This window comes from Chiloscyllium plagiosum, unplaced genomic scaffold (assembly GCF_037043375.1).
Source record: "Chiloscyllium plagiosum isolate Xiang-an unplaced genomic scaffold, Cpla_swu_hap1 HiC_scaffold_10, whole genome shotgun sequence".
NCBI classification, from domain to species: Eukaryota; Metazoa; Chordata; class Chondrichthyes; order Orectolobiformes; family Hemiscylliidae; genus Chiloscyllium; species Chiloscyllium plagiosum.
Window position 1 is genome coordinate 53,362,277 of NW_028270148.1, and position 25,205 is coordinate 53,387,481.

Genomic DNA, 25,205 nt, shown 5'->3' on the forward strand with positions numbered 1-25,205 from the left:
TCTGGCTATAGAATTACAAAGATTCACCACCAACTGAATAAGAATAATTCTCCTTATTTAAGTCCCAAATGTGCCCCAAATGTACCATTAAATTGTGCCCCTGGTACTAGATTCCCTAAGCAGGGGAAACATCTTATTGTACGCACTCTGTGTATTCCTTCAAGTATTCCGAAGGATTCAATGAGATCACCTCTCATTCTTCGAAACTTCAAAAAATACAGACCCAGTTTGCTCAATCTCTCTTCATTGGGCAATCTCCCTGTCCCAGGAGCAAGTCTGGTAAACCTTGGTTGAACTCTTTCTGTGGCAATAATATCTTTCCTGAGATAAGAAGACCACAATTTGACAAGTTTTTAATTTGCACATGGGTTAACTCAATCCTGCCACCTGAAGACAGTATGTTGGTGGATTTTGTTTTATGCTGCATTGACATGAGCATTGGTAGTTAGTGATTGGGAAGCAGGGGGTGAATCAGATTGGTCAATCTTAAATCCTCTGTTTGACATTTAAAAGGCAAGAAGTGACCTACGTAAATGGTGATCAATCAATGTCACCAGTCTTATGCTGTCCTAAAGGTACAAGTTGCCATCTTGAGTTGAATGCAGAGGCAGAATAAGTCAATAACATAAATTTTGAAGGGTTATTTCTGTTATCAAAGCTGGTCTCCATTTTTACTGACTTATAATGTACACAAATGAGAACATTTGTGACTAAATTAGTTGCTAATCACTGTGGCCTTAACTTTATTCATAGACAACAACAAAGTTGCCTACTGATTTCCCACTCTATTGAAGCTCTAATCCTAGATCCGGATTCTGCTAGGTAATGGTGTGCCTTCTATTGTGTGGTAGTTTCTCTGATATAGTGGAGAAAGTGAGGTCTGCAGAAGCTGGAGATCAGAGCTGAAAATGTGTTGCTGGAAAAGCGCAGCAGGTCAGGCAGCATCCAGGGAACAGGAGAATCGACGTTTCGGGTATAAGCCCTTCTTCAGGAATCTTCCTGAAGAAGGGCTTATGCCCGAAACGTCGATTCTCCTGTTCCCTGGATGCTGCCTGACCTGCTGCGCTTTTCCAGCAACACATTTTCATCTCTGATATAGTGGTATACCTTGAAATATACTTGGCAGGAATTTATTATAAAGAAGTGGGGTGTGTAGTGGGTTAGAAACCTCATTTCCATTTCAATTTTGAAATCAACTGGACTGGTGGGATAATTTATTTTTGTTCTGCTAGTTGTGATGGACTTAGTGAAACAATTTTTCAGATTCCTTCCTGGCCCTACTGCCCTGCATCAATTTCCTGATAAATTTAACAAGCAATGACTTAGATTGCCAGTCTCATTCAGACACCAGAAGCAGCAGTAGGTGATGTTTTAAGGTTGGCAATGAGGTTTGTTTGGAGTGCAGAATTGAAATATTGTTAGTTCATAGATGTTTGTGATATACATGACTTGACGTCATTTAGAAGTAGTTCAAAAGTGTACCCAAAGGGTCATTATTAACATTCTCCGCTGCAAATCTTGTTAGGATATCAAATATCTAGCCAAGAATTGTGAAGTTTTTAACAGCCCAGCTTGCAGACAACTCCAGTGCTGCAAATTAAATATATCACAATCAAAAAGTTATAAAAATTCAATGACTGATACAGTGAAGTTTGAAACTTGATGAAATTCTACAGTTCACCTCTTCAGAAACCTCTTGGGAACCTCTGTTTAATGCTGATCTCTTGATTAGGATGAATGAATTGTTATGTTACCAACTGCGTAAGATATTGATGTTGGCTGTTGTAAAGGCAGCTTATGTTATCTTCTGTGGGATAGTACTCACTAAAGTATAAAATTAATTTTCAGAATTACAGAAGTCATTTATAGCATCAAAATTAGCCATAATATTTTAATAAAAAGCCAGGCTCAACAGCCTCTCCCTGATCTTCAGTGACACCACCATGATTCATTTCCACCATTAACCATTGACTCTGTACAGGCTGGGCCAGGCACATCAATATTCTGTCTGCAGTATCTGAGGAGATAGAGTGGTTTTGAACAAGTGGGTCATTTCATGATCTTTCAATGCCTTTACCATAAATCTTGACTGAAAGTTGTCTTTCCAATTCTGAAAATTGCAGCTTTAAGTGTATCATAGGGTCTCATCTGAATCAAAGTTAAAGCCACTGAGAACATTTCTCACCCTGAAAAATCATGTTTGATATAGTATTTCAGGTTGTAAGTGTGCAGCACTTTGAACTCCTGATTGAATTAACTTGCAAATTAAAATACATTGCTAAATATAAAAGCAATACAATATGTAATTAAAATGTTCTCACCAGACAGATCAAGCCAGATTGACTGGGCTGCATCGAGCAGCAGAAGTTGATCTGTGCAGGTGATCAGCTGAAGTCCTAGGGCTACCTGTACTGACCAGTTTCTGTCATTAGATGGAGCCCTAGATTTCAGTCAAATTCCAAACAGGTTTGTGCAACACTAATAATTAAGAGAAGAAACCTGTGGCTGAAGGTCAAAGATAAGTGAATCAGTGGTAAGCAGGGACATGCTGTACATAATAGTCATTTGTAATGGAATACTCACAATGGGCAAGATGGTTATAGCCATAATATCACTTGAAGTTAAACAACCATTTAACACACAGCAGTTTACTTCATTGATGTCCCTGCCTCTCGGCTCAATACCCTATGTGTCTTATTAACAAAACACCATGACTGTAATATGTAAAATTCATATTGCAGCAACTCGTCAAGCTTACTTTGAAAGCATTCTAGCCTCATTATCTCTTCCATCAAGGACAAGAGCAACAGAATCATGAGCATACCATCTGATTTATTAAAAGGACTACAGAGGTTTAAGGAGAAGGCTACCACCAACTTCGTGGTAACTGGAAATGGCAATAAATGTGGCTTACCAATTTTGCCCACATAGTCATAGAGATATACAGCACGGAAACAGACCCTTCAGTCCAACCCGTCCATGCTGACCAGATAATCCAATCTAATCTAGTACCATTCACCAGCACTTGGCCTATATCCCTCCAAACCCTTCCTATTCATATACCCATCCAGATGCCGTTTAAATGTTGCAATTGTACCAGCCTCCACCACTTCCTTTGGCAGCTCATTCCATGCATGCACCACCTTCTGCAAGAAAATGTTGTCCATTAGGTCCCTTTTATATCTTTCCCCTCACAACCTAAACCTATGCCCCATAGTTCTGGACTATGGGGAAAAGACTTTGTCTATTTACCCTATCCATGCCCCTCATGATTTTATAAACCTCTATGAGGTCACTCCTCAGCCTTCAACGCTCCAGGGAAGACAGCCCCAGCCTATTCAGCCTCGCCCTATATACCTGCGACTACTTTCAAGGAGCTATGAACCTGCACTGCAAGGTCTCTTTGTTCAGCAACACTGCCTAGGACCTTACCATTAAGTGTATAAGTCCTGCTAAGATTTGCTTTCCTAAAATGCAGCACCTTGCATTTATCTAAATTAAAATCCATCTGTCACTCCTCAGCCCATTGGCCCATCTGATCAAGATCCTGTTGTAATCTGAGGTAACCCTCTTCGCTGTCCACTACACCTCCAATTTTGGTGTCATCTGCAAACTTACTAACTATACCTCCTGTGTTCACATCGAAATCATTTATGTAAGTGACGAGAAGTATTGGGCCCAGCACCGATCCTTGTGGCACTCCACTGGTCACAGGCCTCCAGTCTGAGAAACAACACTCCACCACCACCGTCTGTCTTCTACCTTTGAGCCAGTTCTGTATCCAAATGGCTAGTTCTCCCTGTATTCCATGAGATTCAACCTTGCTAATCAGTCTCCCATGGGGAACCTTGTCAAACATCCGAGGAATAAAATTGTAAAACAAGTTACAAATCTAGAATATATTTTTCAGTCATTGTATTCAGTCATAATAAACACTTTCTGAGCAAACAGAGCTTCTGTACTGCTTGGGCTGCTGGTACCAAATTCTATCTGGTACTAAGAGTTTGCTGATTAGATGTGGATATCTTGCACAATTGAACCATCCTCAGATTATTCTGTTCTAGAACATCCTAATTCACTGCCTGCTGTATTAGTATATGAATCTCAGAATTTTGATTATACTTAACTTATATATGTTACCTATTGAACCTTTTTGATTTATTTGTACAGTGGTTTATTTCAAGTTTTTCATGTGGCATGCCTGAAAACTCCAGTAGCAATGCTCTGAATTATTTCCTAGGTAGCAGAAGTATAATCCCACTCTTAACTAATATTTACTTCCTAGTAACTATTCAAAAAATGTCATTTCCTCTGTATGAGAATATCTTGAGTACCAGATTAATTACTGATGATTTCAGATACCCTGGGAGACAATTTTTCATGGAGACAATTTTTTCTTTTGGTCAGAGCAACTAATGGACATTCGTTTCACCAATAATTTCAGTGAGAGAGCTATTAAGCATCCACAATTCTTTGTGACAAACTAAACTAATTCCATGAAATTTTCATGCAGATTGCTTTGCACTGGATGAAATATATTGCTCTGTTTTTGTCTTCTCTTACCTCCCATCCCATCTCGGTTCTTGGGAATGGGGTGAGGATGACTCAAATTTAGAATCCTATTTTCACATAAGTATCAATGTCTTCTTCAAAAATACAAAATTGTGGCAATTTATACATTTTTGCTGTCTTTATATGAGACAGACCAATATGATAGTTTCTATGGGGGGGGAGCGGGGGGGGCAATGCTGTTGGATGCTTCAGGGCATCCTCAAAGTTGTTTTTAATTTATAATATTCCCTTTTTTTAACTTGGTGCATAAAGCACCTGATCTGGTTGATGCATCGACCTTGGCTATCATAAATCTATTTAGATCATGAAGCTAGTTGCGTAGAGTGAATACTCTACAGAACAAAAGTGAGAGGGCTCTTTTATTAATTTTGCATTGCATAATTCTGTCACCCTCCTGTTCTTCAAATAAAATTGTAGCCATTCCTATCAATTCTAAAATATGTATTGAAAGAAATATAGTGCATGAACTAAAGGGTATAATATGTATAAACTGACATGGCTTAGAGGTAAATGTATTATTGCTGAAAAGTTTTTTAAGATTATTTGTTTTAATTGATTCCCCTGCAGTTTCCAAGAATATAGTTGTAGTGGGAATGTGTACGCAGAGAGTGAATATGAAAGAAGCATGCTGTCTGTGTTTGCTCAGGTCCTGGAGGATGTTGAGGCCCTGAACAGAAAGTACCCTCCAGTTTCCTACTTGGTAAGTAACATAGGTTGCATAGGTAACATAGGCTTAATAACAAATGGTGGTAGCTTTGTGCCTGTAAAATACCTTTGTTGTGTGAAAAAATTTTCAGCTCCTCAAATAATTGAAAATGGTTAATTTCTCCATTTGTTACAGCCGTTCTTCTTTCCCCAGATAGAGAAAACCTTTTCTCAGCATCTACCATGTTCAACCCCTTAGTTTTATGCTTCAATTGAATCACCTCTTCTTCTAAGCTCCACAGAAAATAGTCAAGACTAATGTGGTGCTGGAAAAGCACAGCAGGTCAGGCAGCATCCGAGGAGCAGGAAAATCGATGTTTCGGATGGAAGCCCTTCATCAAGAATGGCTCCTTCCTGGAACGTCAATTTTCCTGCTCCTCGGATGCTGCCTGACCTGCTGTGCTTTTCCAGCACCACTCTAATCTTGATTGTGATCTCCAGCATCTGCAGTCCTCACTTTCTCCGCAGAACATAGGCTTGCTGTACTGAATCTTGCCTCATAGGACATTCCCTGATCCAAAATCCAGTCCTGTGAACTGTCTTTTTGCTGCATCTCCGGCAAGTATATTCTTTCTTTAGTAAGAAGGTCAAAACTGCACACAGTATTCCAGGTGAAGCTGCACAGGTGCCCTGTACTATTGAAGTAAGAGTTATTTGTTCCTCTTTTGTAACTGCTTGTTGTACGTACTTGTTAACTTTGTGTAATTCATGTCCAAGCATATTAGATTCCTCTAAATGCAAACATTTCTGAATCTCTCACCTTCAAAAACATTGGGTTTTTTCTCATTTTTCTTGTGAAAGTGAAATAACTTCACATTGCACTCTATCTGCCATATTGTTGTCCATCTGTCTATATCTATTTGCAACCTCTATGTATACTTGTTACAGTTTGATTTTCCATCTAACTTTGTATCATGAGAGTTCTGGTACTTAAAATGAGTATTATTTCTTTCTGTATTGAGACCCATATAAAATGTGTGCAACCTTTTGTTCTGGTGTCTTGGTTCACTATGTTCATAGGTATTTTTCATTCTTTTTGCTAAAATGATAATCATAAGACCTTTCATTTAACTACATAAAGCATTACTGTAATTTTTATGTTTAATATTAAAATTGACTTCAGGGAAAAAAAAATGTAAAGTTATTTTGAGTTGTGAAATTTTTACAGTAAACCATCGCTAAAACACCCTAGGTTTAACTCCGTTAGTAAAGCCATGTATATAATAATTGATCTTTTGATTTTGCACATATACAGTTGTTCAAGTTCAGTCTTCAGGTCAATTTAGGAGGTAGGAAAATAATTGGATGTATGTTAGGGTGAGTTGAGCTGGGGATGGGAACAAGAGGGAGTTCTCAGCAGGTGGAGAATTGTGGAAAACACAGCAAAACACGGGGATCTGATTATATATTCAGTTTTCTTTTCAAATGCCATACAAATAATTATGCAGGTAAATGGCCTTGTTTCATTATCTACATATTAACTATAAAGGTAACAAACCTGTACAATTAATGTCATGTCCAGTGCTTATTTTCCTGCCGGTCAAATGTTCATTGATCTTCTCATGTAATTTGATTCCAGCACACCATGTGCCTTTGTCGAGCTATCATTTCCTTGTTGAAGGTTCCCTTGTCATTTCAGAGATATTTCTTCCAAAAGATTCAGTCCACTAGCATTAAGGTATGTCTATTAAAAACTGTCTGATTTTGATATTAAAATTTTAAAGGTGGCTTCTTGGGCTTTGCAACAGTATAATTCATTTTTAATTCATGTTTAAACATTTTACATAAATGCCACAAGTAACTTGTACTTCAGTTTAGAACGCTTCTCTTCCTTCATTCTTTATCTCTCTCCATGTCTACCCAGGTTCTATGCTGCCATTGAATTTCATCCACTAATTTATTGACCAGTCCAGTGTCTTATCAATATCCTCTTAAAATTTCCTTTGGATTTCAAAATTGTTGTAAACCATCTGCTTTAATAATACTTGCAAATTTGGACATCATCCACTTGAGCTTGTAGGGAAGTCATTGATATTTGTAATAAACATAAGCAGTCCCAAACAATACTGTGGGATGCTCTTCTACCACTGAGACTTTTGTCTTTGATGGGATGTTGGCATTGCTAACTAGGTCAGCATTTGTTTCACATCCCTTATTGTCCTCAAGAATGTGATGGTGAGCTACTTTCCTGAACTGCTGCAGCCCTTGGAATGTAGGGATACTCACTGTGATGTTAAGAACGAAGTTCCAGGATTTACACCCAGTTGCAGTGTTGGACTGGGTGATGTGGTATGTGACTTGGAGGGTAACTTGCAAGTATTAGTGTTCCCATGTATCTACTGCCATTGTCTTCTAGGTGGTGAAAATTTGAGGTTTCAAAGCTGCTAATAAAGGGCACTTAGAGAGTTGCTACAGTGCATTTTGTATGTGCTATCACTGCACTGATACTGATGGTGAAGTGAGTGAATGTTGAACATATTAGATAGGATGACAGTCCAGTCCTTTGTCTTGGATGGTGTTAAGTTTTTGTGTTGCTTGAACCACGCTCATATAAGCAAGTGGAGAGAATTGCACCTTAACTTGTGCTTTGTAGATGGTGGACAGATTTTGGGGAGATGAGCGGTGCGTTACTCACTCTAGAATTCCTAGCCTCTAATGTGGTCTTTGCTCATCTCATGGAAATGCTCTGGGACTCCTACAACTACAATCTCCTTTCATTGTGATAGCTATTACTGCGACCAGTGAAAACTTAATCCCTTTGATTCACATTGATTTTGCTACAGGTACTTGGTGGTACAGTTGTCTAAATGTTGCTTTCACTGCAAGGACAATCATTCTCCCTCACCTAGTCCTTATTCCTCAGCCCTTCCAACATTCTAACCAGTTTTTACTCTAGTTTTGTATCCTTTCCCTAATTCTGTGTCTCTTATTTTTCCCAGTAGACTCACGATGCAGCTTATCAAAAACCTTCTGCAAATTGATGCATATCACATCATTTGCATTTGTCCCATCACCATCATAATGTCTTCAAAGAATTGTCAGCCTGATCATGCACCATTTTCCTTTTTAAAATCATAATTTGCTGCTCCCAGTTATATTGGTGAGAGATGTTTCACCTTTAATTAAAGATTCCAAAGTTTCCCCACCATACATATGAAACAACGAGACTATACCTTCCTGTAGCAGTCCTCCTTCATTGCTGAGATGAACAAAGCAGCACACTCATTTTGTAGAGTATGCGTTCTCCATAACTTACCTGAAACATATTCGCTTATGAAAATATGACTTACATTAGCTGCAATTCAGATTGCACGTTGACACCATATTTTATAGAACTATAAACTAACGTTTCTATTATGCAGGAACTCCTCCACTGAATAATATAACAATCATCACTTTAGCAGTCTCTCAGCTAATTGAAATAAGGAAAGTATTTAATGAATTTACATTTTCCTTCAGGTAATTTTCACTGATTCTTTTGCAGTTGGCACTATCGCCTTCTCCTCGCACTCCAACTGAACCAATCACTGTACAGAATAACCAGCAACTGGCCCTGAAAGTAGAAGGTGTTATCCAGCATGGCTCCAAGCCTGGCTTCTTTCGGAAAATTCAGGCAGTTTGCCTAAACGTCTCATCCTCACTGCAGACCAAAGGTATACAGGATTATAAGGTAACTGCCTTCATCACGTTTACAAGGCTGTATTTATCCTCAATAGTATTGATAACCCAATATGTAATCAGTTTGAGTTGTTATAAATGAATATCGATGCATGTTTGTAAGAACATGTTTTCTAACTGATCTGTTGTACTTGTAGATTGTTAGGGTTAAACGCCTGAGAACAACATCAACCCAGTTTTCATTCTGCATTAATAATGAGTGTATTGCTTGGTGGTATGTTATACTGATTAGGATACAATTTGACGCCCTTGCCTAATGTCTTTGTGTGCACCCTTAAAGCCTATAAGTTGTAATGTCTTCATGAAAGTGTAAATGTATTTAATTCAAGATAAAACTGCAGTTGTTCCAATATATTGCAGCTACACATTGATGTCTTTGTCCATTTGTCACTTGATATTATCATTTGGTAGATTGTTAGCAATGTTCATTGCTTGTACTTTATTTCAAAAGTGGATGAATAATTGAGACTGATGATGTTTTGCATTTATAAAGTCAGTTAAAGTTATAACTTCAGTAAAATTGAGCTTTATAATGCTGACAAATGTGCGTGAGTTTAAATTTCTCATGTCCATTTCTCAGGTATTGCTGGAGAATATGACGAATGAAGTAGAGCAGCGGGTGGAGCCCCATAACGACTATTTCAGCACTCAGTTCCTGTTGTGTTTTGTTGCACTTGGGAACCACAGTGTTACTGTTGAAGCATCTGTCATTGATTCTAATGGCATAATTTGGAAAACAGGACCCAAAACTACTATTGCTGTCAAATCCATGGAGGATCCATTCTCTCAGCAATTACGCCTGCAGCAGCAACAACAGCAGTCACAACAGTCACAGCTGCAAAGGAACGCACTCTGCAGATTTTAGTGACGAATCATTTCAACTTGGGAAATATGCTTTGTGAATATTTTGTCAGGTAATAAGGACTTTGTTAAATATCAGATGATCAGCTTAACATTGGTTGAGGAATATCAGGGATGTAATTCTTCCTTCAAATTCCCTAATGTTGTATTAAACAGTTTACTCTGAATTAAACTCTGTTTTTTTGCAATCTTCAAGTTCCTTCACCAGCTCTTTCTGCCTTGTCCACCATAAAATGAAACAAACTGACTATCACTGCTAGTACTGCTCTTTGGATCAGTTGATGTGTGTTGAATTAGATTGCACACTTTATTGTTCGAAACTCCCTACTTTCTAAGAGTATGCAGTGATTTAACTGGCTCTGACAAAGCTGAGGTTCCGAGTAAATAAGTTTTATGCTGATACCTTCCAGAATCTGGCTATGGACATTTTTTAAAGTCATGTTTTTGATTAATTCTTTACCCATTGATTGTTAATTTTGGAAGGTTTATGAACTAGGATCAAGCAGTGACCAGTGACGTGTCAATCACATAACAATATAAAATTTGTGTCTTCAAAATTAATGGATGAGGAAACAACTTTTAAAAGAGCCTCTTGCTCCTTTTTCCTTGATTCCCTTAACCAATAAAAATATATCAGTCTGCCTTGAAGATTTCAATTGATTGAGCAACCCACTGAGGCTTTTGAAGAATAAAGTCTCAGATATTCACTGCACTTTGTGAAAACATGCTTCCTGATTTCACAATTATAAACTGAGTTGAAAAAGCCTATCTGAAAGGTGTTTAAGTCCTGACTAGTTACAAAGCCACAAATTACTGCAGATGCTGGTACTGAAAACAACAAATGCTGGATATCACAGCAGATCAGGCAGCATCTATGGAGATAGAGCAAACTAATGTTTCGAGTCTAGATGACTCTTCATCAGAGCTTAATGAAGAATCATTGAGATTCGAAACGTCAGCTTGCTCTCCCTCCATGGATGCTGCCTGATCTGCTGTGATATCCAGCATTTGTTGTTTTAATTATAAGGCCGCTTTGGATACAAGTCTGATTTTGCAAGCTTCACAATTATTAAGTTTATCACAATAAACACAAAAGAATGCTTCTTTATAAAGCAATGAATTCAGTCAGTTCACTATGGAACACCAATTTGTGGCTTCCTACCTGACTGGGTGCTTGTTTCTTGTTTTGACTGAGCTCTTTCTTCTCTCCTCATCTTGCACAGCTAGCTGCTAAAAATTACGACCATTAAATTCTTGCTAGCTACTTTTATAAATAGTCAGTGATATTCCTGAGTTCTGGTCGGCTTGCCAATGCATGAGCAGCATATGATGCATCTCTGGTTATCTAGGTGATGTTTGCCCAATTGGTTTCTTAAGGTGGCGGTCATCTTATTGATATAATTTATCATCATCTGACTGATTTCCTAAAGTTTCAAGTCATTTTGAAAGGATAATACTATCTTTCTTTGCTTTTCAGAGAGATAAGAGTCACATGTTCAGGAATCAAACCTAGCACTGTACTGAATATGTACACCTTAGGATGTCTCATAGGAAATCATTATGTAGTTAATTAAAGACAAATTATATAACAATGTACTATTGGAAGAAAATCCTGTAAAATACACATCACAAGTACTAATGTAAAACTATTCATAGGCCAGTACAAAATATAAAAGAAAATCACAGTTTCTCTTTAAGTGACTTTAAGTCAAAAAGTTAATCAAAGTTTAAAAAAAAATAAAATTGTGTGGCTTCAAATAAGTTGTCACTCATATTTGTCCTGTAACAAAGCAAGCCATAAAGGTGGATCTCCTTTACCCTTGAGTTAATCTCAATCCTACATGATTTATTTACTGTACACAGATACCCAAATACCATTGCTCCTGCATAACTTCACATTTTTCAATTTTAGCATGATCAGAATTTATTGCCAAATCTGACTTGCTCTAAGAGGTGGTGGTCATTCACCTTGAAATTCTGCAGTCTGAATGAGTAAAGTGCTGTCATAGTACACTGGTTACAGGATTTAGGTACACTGGTAACTTATTTCAAATAAAGAAAGGTGAATATTTTGTGTGGTGATTTATATTTTGTCAGGAATGTGTGGCTGTTCCCATGCAGCTGCTTCTGTTGCCCATCTGGCAAAGTCTTCAAAGAACCCTTGGCTAGTTGCTCATGTTTCTGTCCTCATGAATGAGTTGCTGTAGAGCAGTCTGTACATGATACACATTGTACTTGTGGTGGAGGAAATAGTTGTTCAAAGGAGTGCATAGACTTCTGGTCAAGTGGGTACTTTTGTCCTGGATGATATCGAGCATCTTGAGAATTACTGCAGATCCACCTATCCCATTACACTTCTGCCTTGTGTCAAACAGGCGATGGTGAAGCTCTGCAGAAGAAATTAGCATAGAGAAAAACAAATCTTCTTTTGAGTGAGTGAGCCAGTTTTAAAGCTATTTTTTGCCATAGATCAGATTATTTTGATAGGTGTTTACTGCCATTATATATTTTAAAAAATATATGTTTGGTTTATTGTAAATTATGAAAGTGAAGAATTTCAATTTTTAAAAGCTTTATGCATTTCTTCAGATTAAATAAATAGTCAGAATACGAGATCAGGCAAAAGTGAGGACGACAGATGCTGGAGATTAGAGTCGAGAGTGTGGTGCTGGAAAAGCACAGCAGGTTAGGCAGCATCTGAGGATGAGGAAAATCAACGTTTTGGGCAAAAGCCCTTTATCAGGAATTCCTGAAACATTGATTTTTCGCTCCTCCAATACTATCTGACCTGCTGTGCTTTTCCAGCACCACACACTCGACCCCAGGATACTAGATTACCCTTCTCTAGGCAATTTTTATATGAATGCCATTTCCTGCAATCAAGTGATGAGTAACCTAAACTATCAATAGAATTTGCATTGCAAAAAAATACAAAATATGTTTCTGGATCCTACATTTGATGATACATTAAGCACTCAGAATCTCCAGTGGGATCTCTGTTAAATGTTTTGCATTAATAATATTTATTAAATGTTATATATCTTCATTTCTTGACTCATTTCAGTTGCTGAATAATCCATCTGTGGAGCTAGTCTCTGCCAAAGGTGGATCAGGTGATGTTGGATGAGGTGGATGAGAATTATCTTGCCACTTGCCTCTGAGCCAAGCTGGTGCTCCACTCAGTGCTGCTTGGAGTGGTATGTGCTTTTGCAAATGCTTCTCCAGTCTGTGCATTCTAGGACAAGCGATTCCCACATATTGGTGGGGATGTTGCATTTATTTTGGGTGGCCTTGTGGCATTTCCTTTGCCTTCCTAGTGATGACTTACCATTGTGCAGCTCAGAATAAATCATTTGTTTTGGGAGTCTTGGGTTCGGCATTTGGACATTGTGGCCCACCCATTGCAGCTGGTCGTGCATTACCAATGTCTGAATACTGAGGATATTGGCCTGGGATGGGGCATTGGTATGCCCCATTCTACCTTCTTCAAAGGAAGCAGCAAATCTATAACAATACTCTATAATGAGCAGTTATCTAAATGTTCCTGTACTGACACTTGATCCATCTGGTTCACTTCATCCCTAAGAACCAGCTCCCAGCAATGTTTTCTTCTTGTTGAATTAGAAACATACTTCTGTAGAAAATTCTCCCAAAAAAACTGAGCTCCTGTCCTCCTTTCCGACTATTCCAGTTTCTGTCTAGATAATTAAAGTTCCTATGATATTTTTTGCACCTTGCCAATTTGTTCCTCTGCATCTTTTCCACTAGTGGACTCAGACCATAGCTAGTGGTCTAATTGTGCATTCTTGTTTTTTAATTGAAGTCAAGTAGGTCTGTCCATGACCTTCGTGGAACATCATCGCTGTCCAGCACTTCTGTCTTTTCCTTAATCAATTTGTCACCTCTCCACTCCACCCCACCCCTCCCCTCTATCTTTCTTGATTACCTTGTATGCAGATTCATTTAATAACCAGTTCTGCCCTTATTTATTTTAGCTCACTATTCTGTGTTATAGCCACAACATCCTATTTCCACATGACTCTGCACCTGTAACTAACTCAGCAATCTTTTTTTTAACCACACTCAATGCATTCGCATGCAGGCATCATCACCCAGGTTCAGACTTTGTCAGTTGCTTCCATATGCTGAACCCACTGAATAACTTGCTATTTTCTATTACAGTGCTCTCTTTCACTTTCAGTGTTCTCTTTGGCATTCATCTCTAATACTATTTATTGGTTTGAGCACCATGCTTGGTTGGTTTAATATCTCTCCCCACAAAGAAATTGGTCTCAGCTGTGCTTAGGTATAGTTTGGTCATCCCTGCATAGGATTAATCTTAGCCCCATTGCACTCTCCAGCACTTTTCCACTACTTCTGCACCATCTTTTAAACCACGCAAATGTTTGCTTTTTTCTTGTATTCTGATACTTGTGTGTAGAACCAGGAATATTCCAGTGATTACTACTTTTAAGGTCCTTTTGCAAATTTCCTGTTTAACACCTTAAGTTTTGACCATGAACCATACACATCCTTCTACCCATATCCTTGGAATTGATGTAGCAAACACTTCCCCTGAGGGTCAGCAAAGTACTGGGGCAGTGCATCATCCTGAAGTCTGAAGCTGTAAAAACATCCATCTCTCCCCCTGTCAATTTCCGATCATGATGGTTCAGTCTTCTTCATGAACACTGTCTGTCTAGCAATGTGTCATGGACTTGGCTGTTTGTGCTTCCCAAATGAACTGTGATTTCTATCAGCATTCAAAATTGAACACTATGGGAGAGTGAGATACACCCAGGTGACTATCTGGTGGTCACCTATTTTTTCCTCTCCCTGCATACTCTTAGGCTGTGGTATGACACCTCAAATCTTAAACCTCACGGATGTGTTGTGATGCCAGCTGCTTCTTTAGATCTGAAACCTGGAAATTAAGGTTCTGCCACTAGTGACACAAATGCACTTTGGGCTGCTTCCATGTCCTGGATAGCCATGTTCCCAGGTAGAACAGGATTTGCACTTGAGAACTCAGCTGCTTTCCTGAACCTTTTAGATAAACTGTACTATTACTAATAAACTTTACTATTTGAAAACTCAGCAGATACAGGCTTCCTTTCTATTGACATCATGAAATTATAGGGAAGTTAATATATTACATGAACCTTTTCAGTAAATTTTTAATTTCCTAATTCCTTAGACTAATTCCCAATTTCAGAAACAAGGAGACAAAACTACAAAATTCACCTGCCAATCAACTTGTAGACATCCTCTAGATATACTTCTGATAAAATGTATCCCATAATTGAAAATTTTAAGCCAGACCCAAGGAGTGCTCCCTTGTTTTCAAATAGTATATGGGACCTCTTATGTCTAACTGCACAAGCAAAAAATGGTTTGTCACCTGATGACATTTCTATTAATGCAATATTTCTACAATGCTGCACTTGTTAGAGACTTGACTGCGTGAAAGTAGTGCAGTGCAACTTGTCTAGAATCTCAGTCAGAAGTGGAAGTAGTATCACTGGGTCATCTGTGCACTTCATGGATAAATATTCATATCTTGTAAATAAACTCCCACCCTTAATGCTTACTGCCTCCATTGAAGCGTACAGTTAGTTTCCCAGCAACCTGATTTTCCAGGGTATAGGTTTCTGTTATAACACAGGATATTAAGGTTCTATCCCCTTATTACAGATGGTGTTCATCATTGGTTGCAAGTAAGAGCACAAAGCATCTTTTGCTTGTTTGTCTATATTCCAAAGTTTTAGATATGATACTACTAAAATTTTACTGGGATAACAATGGCTCATCTGTCAATTGGTCTACTTATTCAGACTCTTGAGAAAATGTGGGAAAATTTAAGATTCTCTTTGTAAATGAATTATACTCATCAGATTGAATCCACAAGACACACAGACCATCCAGTAATGTGTGTTTCACACAGAAGCCAAAAAGTCAAACTCGTAAAGTATCTAACGTAATGCAATAATAGCTACATTTATAATATTTTACAAGTCTTATTTGAACTGAATTAAATTGAATTTATTGTCATGTACTGAAGCAGTGAAAAGCTTTGCCTTGCGAGCAATACAGGCAGATCACAGAAATAGCATAGATAAGTAAATAATAGGTAAATAGTAGCAAAAACATAATTTTAACATTCGCCTCGACCTGTGTTTATGAGTCCATTCAGTATTCTAACAACAGGAGGGTAGAAATTGTTACGAAATTGGCTGGTGCATGTGTTCTGACTTCTGTACCTTCTCCCCCATGGTAGAGGTTGTAGAAAAGCATTTCCTAGGTTGGCACGTCTGACATATGAGGAGAGATTGAGTCAGTTACGATTGCATTTACCCAATGGGAAGGGCTCAGTTCAGGAAAGTTAGTCAGCATGGACCACTTGGGTCAAAGGGTCTGTTTCCATGCTGTAGAACTCCATAATGCACCGAACCTTATGGGTAATTTAGCATGACCAATTAACCTGAGCCACATATCTTTGGAATGTGGGAGGAAACCCACGCAGACAGGTGGAGAGAATGTGCAAACTTCACGCATCAAACCCAGGTCCCTAGTGCTATGAGGCAGCAGTGCTAACCACTGAGCCACCATGCCACCCACTACCATACTTGCTTGGGCCAAGCAGAAGCTGCAAATTATTTGCATATTGAATGCTTCAGTCAAAGCAAATCATCACCACCCAAAAACTAAACTATTGGTCATATTTATGCTGATACTGGGCTGTGAATTGCTTAAAGCAAGGTTTCTGCCCCACTATACTGCAAGTCCTGCTTCATAAGTGCTGGGCAATCAAATGGCCAGCAGCTTTCTGGTTCCAGCAGCAAATCAAATGGACTTGAAGGTGAATCTGGGGTTTTGCTATGGGCCAGGCTGACAGGGTCCAGCAAAGTGTGTAGGAGCATGTGTGAACAGAACAGGACTGACGGCACAGGCAATTAGCTGAATTTTATGACACAGACTTCTCAACACTATTGCATCATTCCTAACTGAAAACCACTTTGTGAGCAATTACTGTTAATGCAGAAGAGAGGAGCAGAAGCAGTATGATTTCCCTCCAATTGTACACATAATTATAATAGTTAATGATGTTCAAGTGTCCTGTTTTTGATGCTTCAATCAGTTCAATAAAAAATTTGGAAGACTTTCTCAGTTAAAGTTACATCTGTATCTTTTGCCATAGAACATAAATATAATCAATTAATTAAGACAGATTAATGCAAAATCAGAGAATGAACTACAATTGTCTTTTGTCCCAAGGTAAAAAAATTTATTGATTTTGATCAAACTAGCAAGTGTAGATATGGCTACACTGATTCATTCTGCAGCCTTTTCCCAAACAGTGGAGTCACAATTAAAATAAAACAATCTCTGCACTGAACTGATGGAAATTGTGTCATACACATTACTGTACACTGCAACATGCAACCTGGAACACCTTGATATGAAATTATTTTGCATTAGGTGTATATAAATAACAGGGCAGACTTAAAGTTCTTATATTTAGAAATGGTGTAGTCTTCATATCAATGTATTTTATTAATATCCCTTCTCTGCATATTTTAGTATACAACAGTTGTAAAACAATGAATACAATTAGGTACAAAGTTATCAAGAGTTTTTGCAGTTTGACATCAATGGTAACCTGTTTGAGGGTTTATTTACTCTTAAGATTAAAAACATTGTAAACAGCATGTTTTAAAAGAAAAAGGCAAGAGGAAAATTTATATACGGCAGTCAACCATATTTATCTAGGGCTCATAGAAAATAAACAACAATATTTAAAATTCATTTGTTTCAGGTGTGTTTTTATTTGATTTCAGACTTCTCCATTAGACTCTCTGGAAAACCAGATTTGGATTTAGCAAGCTAGCTCAATAAGTATTCTCATCTATAGTTTCATGTTGGATTGCTACATGCCTGGATACCTTTGTTCATCCACTGTTATATGACTTTATACAGGTTAGTTTCCTCACACAATAGGTTATATTTCTCATGTTCTGAAAGTTATTACAGGAAAGATTGTGACTTGTCACCATTATTTCAGCAAAATCACAATTAAATTCAGAAAGATTCCACTAGTTGACAGGAACAACAAGACAGTGAATATTCAAGGAAAATTGGGGGGGGGGGGAGAGAGAATAAAAAAGTGCTGTTAAGTCCAATACTTTGTTTTCTCCAAAGTATTGGACTTCCCAACCTATTTCTGAATGTGTAAACAATAGGTTACACCACAGTAATGTTACTAATTAAAATCAAAATTGGAAAATGTACTCTATAAATAACACTTTAGAAGAACCTACCATTAACACATACATGACTAATTTCCTCCTTGCTACTTCACCTCATGAGAAACTGCTAGTTCTTTCCACTGTACATTCCACCTCCATACTTTACTCAAGCACAATAAGAAAATAGATGGATTGGTGAGCAATTGATATTCAATAAAACGTAGGTTTAAAACTTATCTAGATGCAGATTATACCATTTCAAATTTCAACTGCAAACTTCCAATTATTCTTTTCTGATAAAGCACAGCCAAATAGAATCTTGCATTTTAACCTATGTTAGTCCTATATGCTTCCAGATTGGATCTTTTGAGTAACTCAACCACCCATAATGAGGCAGGTACAGTCAACCATTATGGATGTCGTGAGAGGCAGCGCATGGATTAAAGTTGTGATTTGTAAGGTTCCCAAATGGTAGGGAAAATAAACATAAGACCTCAAAATGCCAGTGCAGCATGTAAATAAAGTTAAGCTAGAAACTGTTGCAGTAGAAGGACCTAAAGGATAAAGTCAAACCCAGTGTTCAGCAAAATTAAATAACGTGGTATAATTTTTGTAGGTTTTTTTTGTTCCAGGAGAGGTGACGAGATAGCTGGGATTGGGGTGGCAAAGGGCAGCAAATTTTGCTTACTTAAATCTTAAGTTCATTTTGTTGTTTCCCCAATTTTGGTTTGAAATTGACCAGCAATAGATATGATGTAATCAGTCAGCACTGGACTCCTGAAACTTTCAAGCTGGCTGAATGGTTGATGTGTCAGGAATTTGGGCTTGATGTGTGAAAACTAAAGGGGGAAAAAAAAAGGATGATATACACAAGTTGGCCTGATGATTTCTGCCCTAATTTGTCATTTTCTATTCATAAGGATTTTATTGTTTTTGGTTACACCAGTCTTGTTATTGAGAAACAGTCCTAAGATTATATCCAGTGGAAATCCATTGAGGATGCTCAATAAATCTTAAGTGACAGGTGTAGTTTTATTTATTTTTAAAATAAAATTCATATGCCGACTGATGATTAATAAAAACAATTTAAAACACTTTTTTTACTTAAAGCAGAAATACTGACATTCTGAAACACAATCTCGTCAAGAAATGTAAAATGCAATACAAAAACAAAATTCAAATATGTTGGAACCTCACACCATGACCTAATATATGGAGAAAATTATTTGACATGTTTGAGCTCTTGAAATTACTCCAACATTTCTTAATTATCACACGTCAACAGCTAAAATACAGTACTGCCTTGTGGCATGTAAGCAGATCTCAGCAACAATTTTACCATTACTTTGATATCTGCAGTATCCTACTAATTGGAAGAATACTATCTAATTGGAAGAAATAGGATTTTGGACTAGTCATCGGAATAACAATTAAACTCGGGTCATGAAAAAAATCAGCCTTTAAAATGACCCAGTATACTCAGAACGTGCATGCAGTATTTCAGTATTTCTTTCTCTTTTGGTGTTTAAATATTTAAATATAACCGAGAGCCAACTCATGTATGATAAAGGTTGTGGAGTTCAGAATTATCTCCTTAGAGGACGAGGTAGGGGTTGGAGGGGAGTGAAAAAGTGATCACATAATTTTGCACTTACACATTTTATATATTTCTGCAAAGCACCCAACATAACACCATCTGCTATATATAGAATCCAGAATTTCTTTTAATAAAATTCTAGATCTTGCTTAATTAGCTGAATTTTCTTTTCTTCCATTTGCCTATATTTTTCAGTTGTTCCAACTTCTGGTTTCAAAAGGTTCTGGTTTTAAAGACATTCAGATAGGGCTCTAACCTCCTGGATTAAATATTTTAATTAATAACACAATCATTTACAGTTCATGTGCTGATTGGTTATCAAATCAGACCTTTGAAATTTCTGGCTGATCAAAATAGGGTATTTGATGGTTGTCACATCCATGATAGGTATGTCTGCAGTAAAGAACAGAAAAAGCTTTCAATTGCCTCATTTTGTTTTGTCAGTGTAGGAACATGCTTAACCAGCTGGATGCAGACTTGCTGTAGGGGAGGGCTAGCTATACAAAGGGAACAGAGCATAGACCACCACATGTGCTCCCAGCAATATACACGAGAACTGACACCTCCCAGACTCCTAAAACACTTATGCAGGAAGGAGGACTTAACGCAAACACATTTCTGATGGGATGAAAAATATACCAATTCGCCACCCCACACGTTACATCATTTTTTATTAACATGGACTATTTTGATTTAAGACAACTATAATACTCCAAGTCATAAATAAACCAGTGTCTCTACCTTTAATCCCAAACACTATAAACTGTAATGCATGTTTCCTTTTCCTGACCTGAGCCATTTTACTTTGGCCTAATGGCAAAAGAACAATGGGCCTGGTTTCTAAGCAGGTGGCAAAAAAAATCCAGTGTTAGGCAGTGAAATATTATTCTTAATGCCTGAGCTACCAGCCCATTTATTGAAGCGAAATACTGAAATTCAAGAAATTAGTTAGTTCACAAGGTTTTTTTTTAAAATCTTGGAAAAATAAATCATGATTTCCAAGCATCAAAATGGAACAATGACAAAAATGCCTTCAGTCAACAGATTAATTGACCAAGATTAAAAATCATCTGCATCAATTCACGCAAACCATCAGTAACAATTACACAATTCAACTGAACAATAGAACGTGTACATAAAAGATACAGCCAGAATCAGTGAGTTTTAATAAAGGAACATAGTAAAATGTACCAAGATGATCCTGTATTTTAATCTATAAATTTTTTTGTTATTTCTAATCCATTGTGTGAAATCTCTTATAAGAAACACTTTCCATGCTCTCTGACAGTCTGGCTATCCCGCAATAGTAGCACTGTAATAGTCCTGAACTAACTACAACTAGCAGCTTCTTGCTAATTAAGATACTACATGATTGGCTCCATTACTTGATTTGGTCATTTCAACTAAACTTTACTCAGAATGTACCATACATATTAGAAATAGAATGAAGTTTTTTCTCAGCTTTCCTAACTATTTTACTTGTAACTATTTATGTGTCAAAGATGTCATAATTAATGATTTATGATCACTGAAGTTGTAGTTGTTTTAGACCAGTACTTATGAATCATAAACCAAAGTATATTAGCTGCTATGAAAACAAACTTCTCTCTGCCAATAATATAAAAACAGTCACAGATTTGACTAGTTTCTCATCAGGGTCATCTTAATTTGGAAAAGGTAGGAGATATGAGCTTCCTCCTGACAGTCTTGAATGTTGGCAATTTTGCCTCCTGAAGCAACTGGAAGTGACAGTATTTACTGCAGTAACTTGAAGCACTCTCCAACCTTTTTTTTCCTGCTTAAAGAGGATATTGTGGCTATGAAGGATAATCGAACAGTAAGGATGCTTAAGGATCACGTAAACCTTAACACCAGGTTGTAGACTTGAAGGTCTGGATTAATATTTTAAATTTGAGTCTAAAAATCTTGATGAAAAATGACAGGCGACCAATCCATCCTTATTTTTTATCATCCTTCAAGAAACATATACATTCACACATGGACACTGACACACGTGCTTGGGTTCAAGTCTGAATTCAAAGTTGTAGTTCTCAAAATTCCCAGAGTGCCAGGCAATGATACAAATACTCCAGAACATTATACCACATGTAGCCAGAAAGAAATCCCATTAGTTGTACAAAGAAGAGCCACAAAGGGTCAAGGGTCATAGCTCTGGAAGTTGCTACAGTTTGACCTTTGGGAGGAGGGAATGCTCCTGTAAAACAAAACAAAAATTCTCTTTCAGTTTTCTTAGTAATTTCATAAAAGGTGGCATGTTCTGTTTAATCTGATGAATAAACCATTTCCAAGAATCAATATTCTCTTTCCACTCTAGAATATTTCTTCCTCCACCAGATCAAAGAACTAGTGAGCTATAGATTTATTATAATTGATGATGCCATACTGTTGTTACAGGTGATCAGGGCATAAACATCTTAAGGACAGGAATGCTATTTCCACCCTTTAAGATGGGAAAGACATTATCCTAAACCCCATTCAGCAGAGCAGCCTAAAAACCTTACCAACAGCGAAAGCTGCATTAATTTTAGCCTCTTATTCATGCTACTAGATGTACAAGACAGTAGATAAGCAATGCAGCCTTATTAATAAACTTGTTCAAAATAGATTCATTTGTAGTACAAAGATTGTGCATTAGTGAAAAAGGACAGTTTGTCATGGCTTCTTGTATTGCATTCATCAGGATAATTTGCAAGAATTACCAAGGAAAGGGAAAACAACATTTATATTGGATAGCAGGACAGTATTGTTTGGTTGGCAAGTGGACTCTGATTGGTAGAAGTGTTGTGATTAAAACAAAACACACCACTTAGAGGACTGATAGTTAACTGCCATGTTTTCTTTAAATCCTAAATGAGGCTGGTTGACTGATCAGTGAAGGTACTTCCCTAAGAAATTAAAGGAACAATTGTCACCCATTTTGTTGAAGTGAAACAGGCACAGTGCACCGATGCGTCTTCTATCTGCAAAGAACAGGCCTGATGTATGAATATATGTAGCTTCCCATACACACAAATGTGCTACACAGAGCATAATTAACAATCCTACATTGGGTTGTCAACTTAATTATTCACAAACTGAGGATTATTTAGCAAAGACTGTCCAAACACAGAATTACATCTAATGTTGGACACTGTTTCGAGCTCTGCAAGCATAGGCTGGTTGTGCGTGGCCAAAATGTTGCTTGTTGTCAACAGCTGGATAGATATCACAACACTTTGGGAACATATAGTGCGCATACCTAGCAATACACTGGTAGCTTTACATCTTGCTCAAACTTCTCACTTTGTATTTAGTACAAACCTGTGAATGGACCCAAAGCCATCTCATTTGTTCCTGAAAAGTGCTCTGTCTCAAACACTGAGCAACAGTAAACTGTTTCATACAGTCAGTGCAGTAGTGACACGAGTGGTATTTGTCACTAATAAACTGCTAACATCAAGCTCGAAAGACTTTCTGCTTACAACATAAATGAGCAATGTGGTTAATGAATTTCAATGTCGATGTGGTGCTTATAAGCTACAATTTTCAAGGACTGGCAAATCATATCAAACAGCATATCTCTTTGACTGTTCACAACAAGTGGAGTGCTGATCATGCCTATGCTTGCAAAACTTAAGTGTCCAACATTACTTACGATTCCACAAACTGACAAAATTTGCTAAATAATTATTAATACATGTCTACCAGGGTCAACTCACTAACTAATCAACATTCTCCTCAGAGTATAAATGTTGTTTCTGTTTACTTGCGAATTCTTGTGAATTATCCTTGAATGCAAGATGAGAAACTTCAACAAAATTTATTTATTTCACCAATATCCAACATATAAATGTCAACATGTTGTCCTTATATAAAGGAGATTCTATTGTAATGAAGTCTTCGCTCATTTTGCCTTCTTTGTGGTTTCTTATTGGGTACAAAATAGTTTCCTCTATCATCAAAAAGCAAAATGGTACTCATTTATAACAAAATTATATTCATAACATGAAGATTTATGTCAATTTGTGTGCAGATTAATGTGATCTTGTATTTTTTTCTGAAAGATGAGCTAAAACTAATTTGAGACGGCATTGCAAAAGGTCAGTTTCCACAAACCCCAGAGATGATAATGAACAATATCCTAAATATTACTCCATCTTTATTTGCAGATTTTAAAATTATTTTTAAACAGTTTTAATAAAAATTTTAACAACCTCAAAAGTTCCCCGAAATTTCTTGAATATTGCGATGTGATTACTGCTCATGTATGAGAAGACAAACAGTTGTCAAACTACTTTAATCAGTGGAACCACAGTTAAACTTCAATATTTTCCACATTAATTACCTTTGCAACAGATTACTAAAATTGTTCATATTGTGTTCTTTTTGGGCTGGATTTTTGTTTTGTATTCCTCCTTTGGACCGGCCTGTTCGGTCTTGTAAAACATACAAACTTACCGAGCCACAGCTGTTGTCAGCTCTGTGCTTTCCCAAGATGCTGAACACAACTATAATTAGATCTCAAAATTCTCAAAGCCTCAGGCAATGATTCAAATACTTCAGAGTATTACAAACAGAACAAGTAAGAAATCCCATGAGGTATACCATTAGAGCCATAAAGGGCTGAGGGTGCAGCTCTGGAAGTCACTGTTGTTCAACACTGTCCTCCAGATCCCCAGAGTGGTCTGGAAATTGTCTGCAATAATGGAAATGGTGCTGCCACAAAACTTATTAACTTCATAGACGCTCCAAAAAAAAAGAGAGGCAGAACTTAATCACCCGAGTGTAGGTGCCAGTGGATGACCCAGAAGTGAGCAACATTACTGCTATTGGCAGGAACGCTAAGTCATTAACATTAATGCAGTCGAGACATGGTGCCGGGTCAATTGTGTAGTAGGGTAGGGAAATGCCAACCTATACCTACAGTCTATGGTCCAACCAGAATACAATGCTTACAAGTCAACAGCATCAAATTTTTAAAAAAATTGTGATGCATTGCTTTTATAAGCAAAAAAAATTTTGACTTTGCAAAAATATAGTTATTAAAAATACAACCAATAACAAAATATCAGTATAATAAAGAGAAAAAACAAAAGTTACAATACAACTACTGTCTACTAGCTACTTACCTACCCTATAATACAAAACAAAACCAATAAATAAGTGAAGTGACTAACAGATCAAAAATAAAAGCAAAAAAAACACAAAATTTCTGTGCTCGGCGCAAAGCTCCCAAACAAAAGAATGGGAGTATTGTATATAAACCCGTATTAACTCAGGAGTCTCCCCTCCAGGGCCCAGGCCTCAACAAACCTAACCGTTCTGGTTAAACAAATACCCTCACTAAAATAGCTAACAAATCTATATCCAAACAACACAAATAGGGCTGCCATGTCTTATAAAAATGGTCTGTTGTGTGGTACACCACGTTTGTAAAAAAAGTCCAAGGGAATGTGCTCCATAATTAATTTCCACCATCCCAGCAAGCCCGGTGGGTTCTCAGAACCCAACTTATCAGAATATTCTTCCATGCACAGTATGCAAGA

General features: G+C 37.3%; 2 protein-coding genes across 9 annotated transcripts in view; one reads left to right on the forward strand and one right to left on the reverse strand.

Annotated features, from left to right (window-relative positions):
- The window catches only part of ints7 (integrator complex subunit 7), a 66,410-nt gene extending 56,406 nt beyond the window's left edge, over window positions 1-10,004 (forward strand). Inside the window, exons 16-20 of the mRNA XM_043695875.2 lie at window positions 754-822; window positions 5,140-5,272; window positions 6,857-6,955; window positions 8,762-8,947; window positions 9,536-10,004. Of these exons, the coding sequence (XP_043551810.2) occupies window positions 754-822; window positions 5,140-5,272; window positions 6,857-6,955; window positions 8,762-8,947; window positions 9,536-9,820 (772 nt within the window). The 3' untranslated portion in view covers window positions 9,821-10,004. The remainder of the gene's footprint in view (window positions 1-753; window positions 823-5,139; window positions 5,273-6,856; window positions 6,956-8,761; window positions 8,948-9,535) is intronic.
- A 1,477-nt stretch (window positions 10,005-11,481) lies between these two features.
- Window positions 11,482-25,205, reverse strand: part of lpgat1 (lysophosphatidylglycerol acyltransferase 1) — a 131,339-nt gene continuing 117,615 nt past the window's right edge. For 4 of the 8 annotated variants that reach the window (XM_043695877.2, XM_043695878.2, XM_043695882.2 and 1 more), the window contains exon 9: window positions 11,487-12,205. In XM_043695877.2, coding sequence (XP_043551812.1) covers window positions 11,982-12,205 — 224 coding nt within the window. In that variant the 3' untranslated portion in view covers window positions 11,487-11,981. Of the gene's footprint in view, window positions 12,206-17,487; window positions 21,875-25,205 lie in introns of those variants that run through there. The other 4 variants (XM_043695887.2, XM_087991349.1, XM_087991347.1 and 1 more) reach the window with 3 other exon arrangements.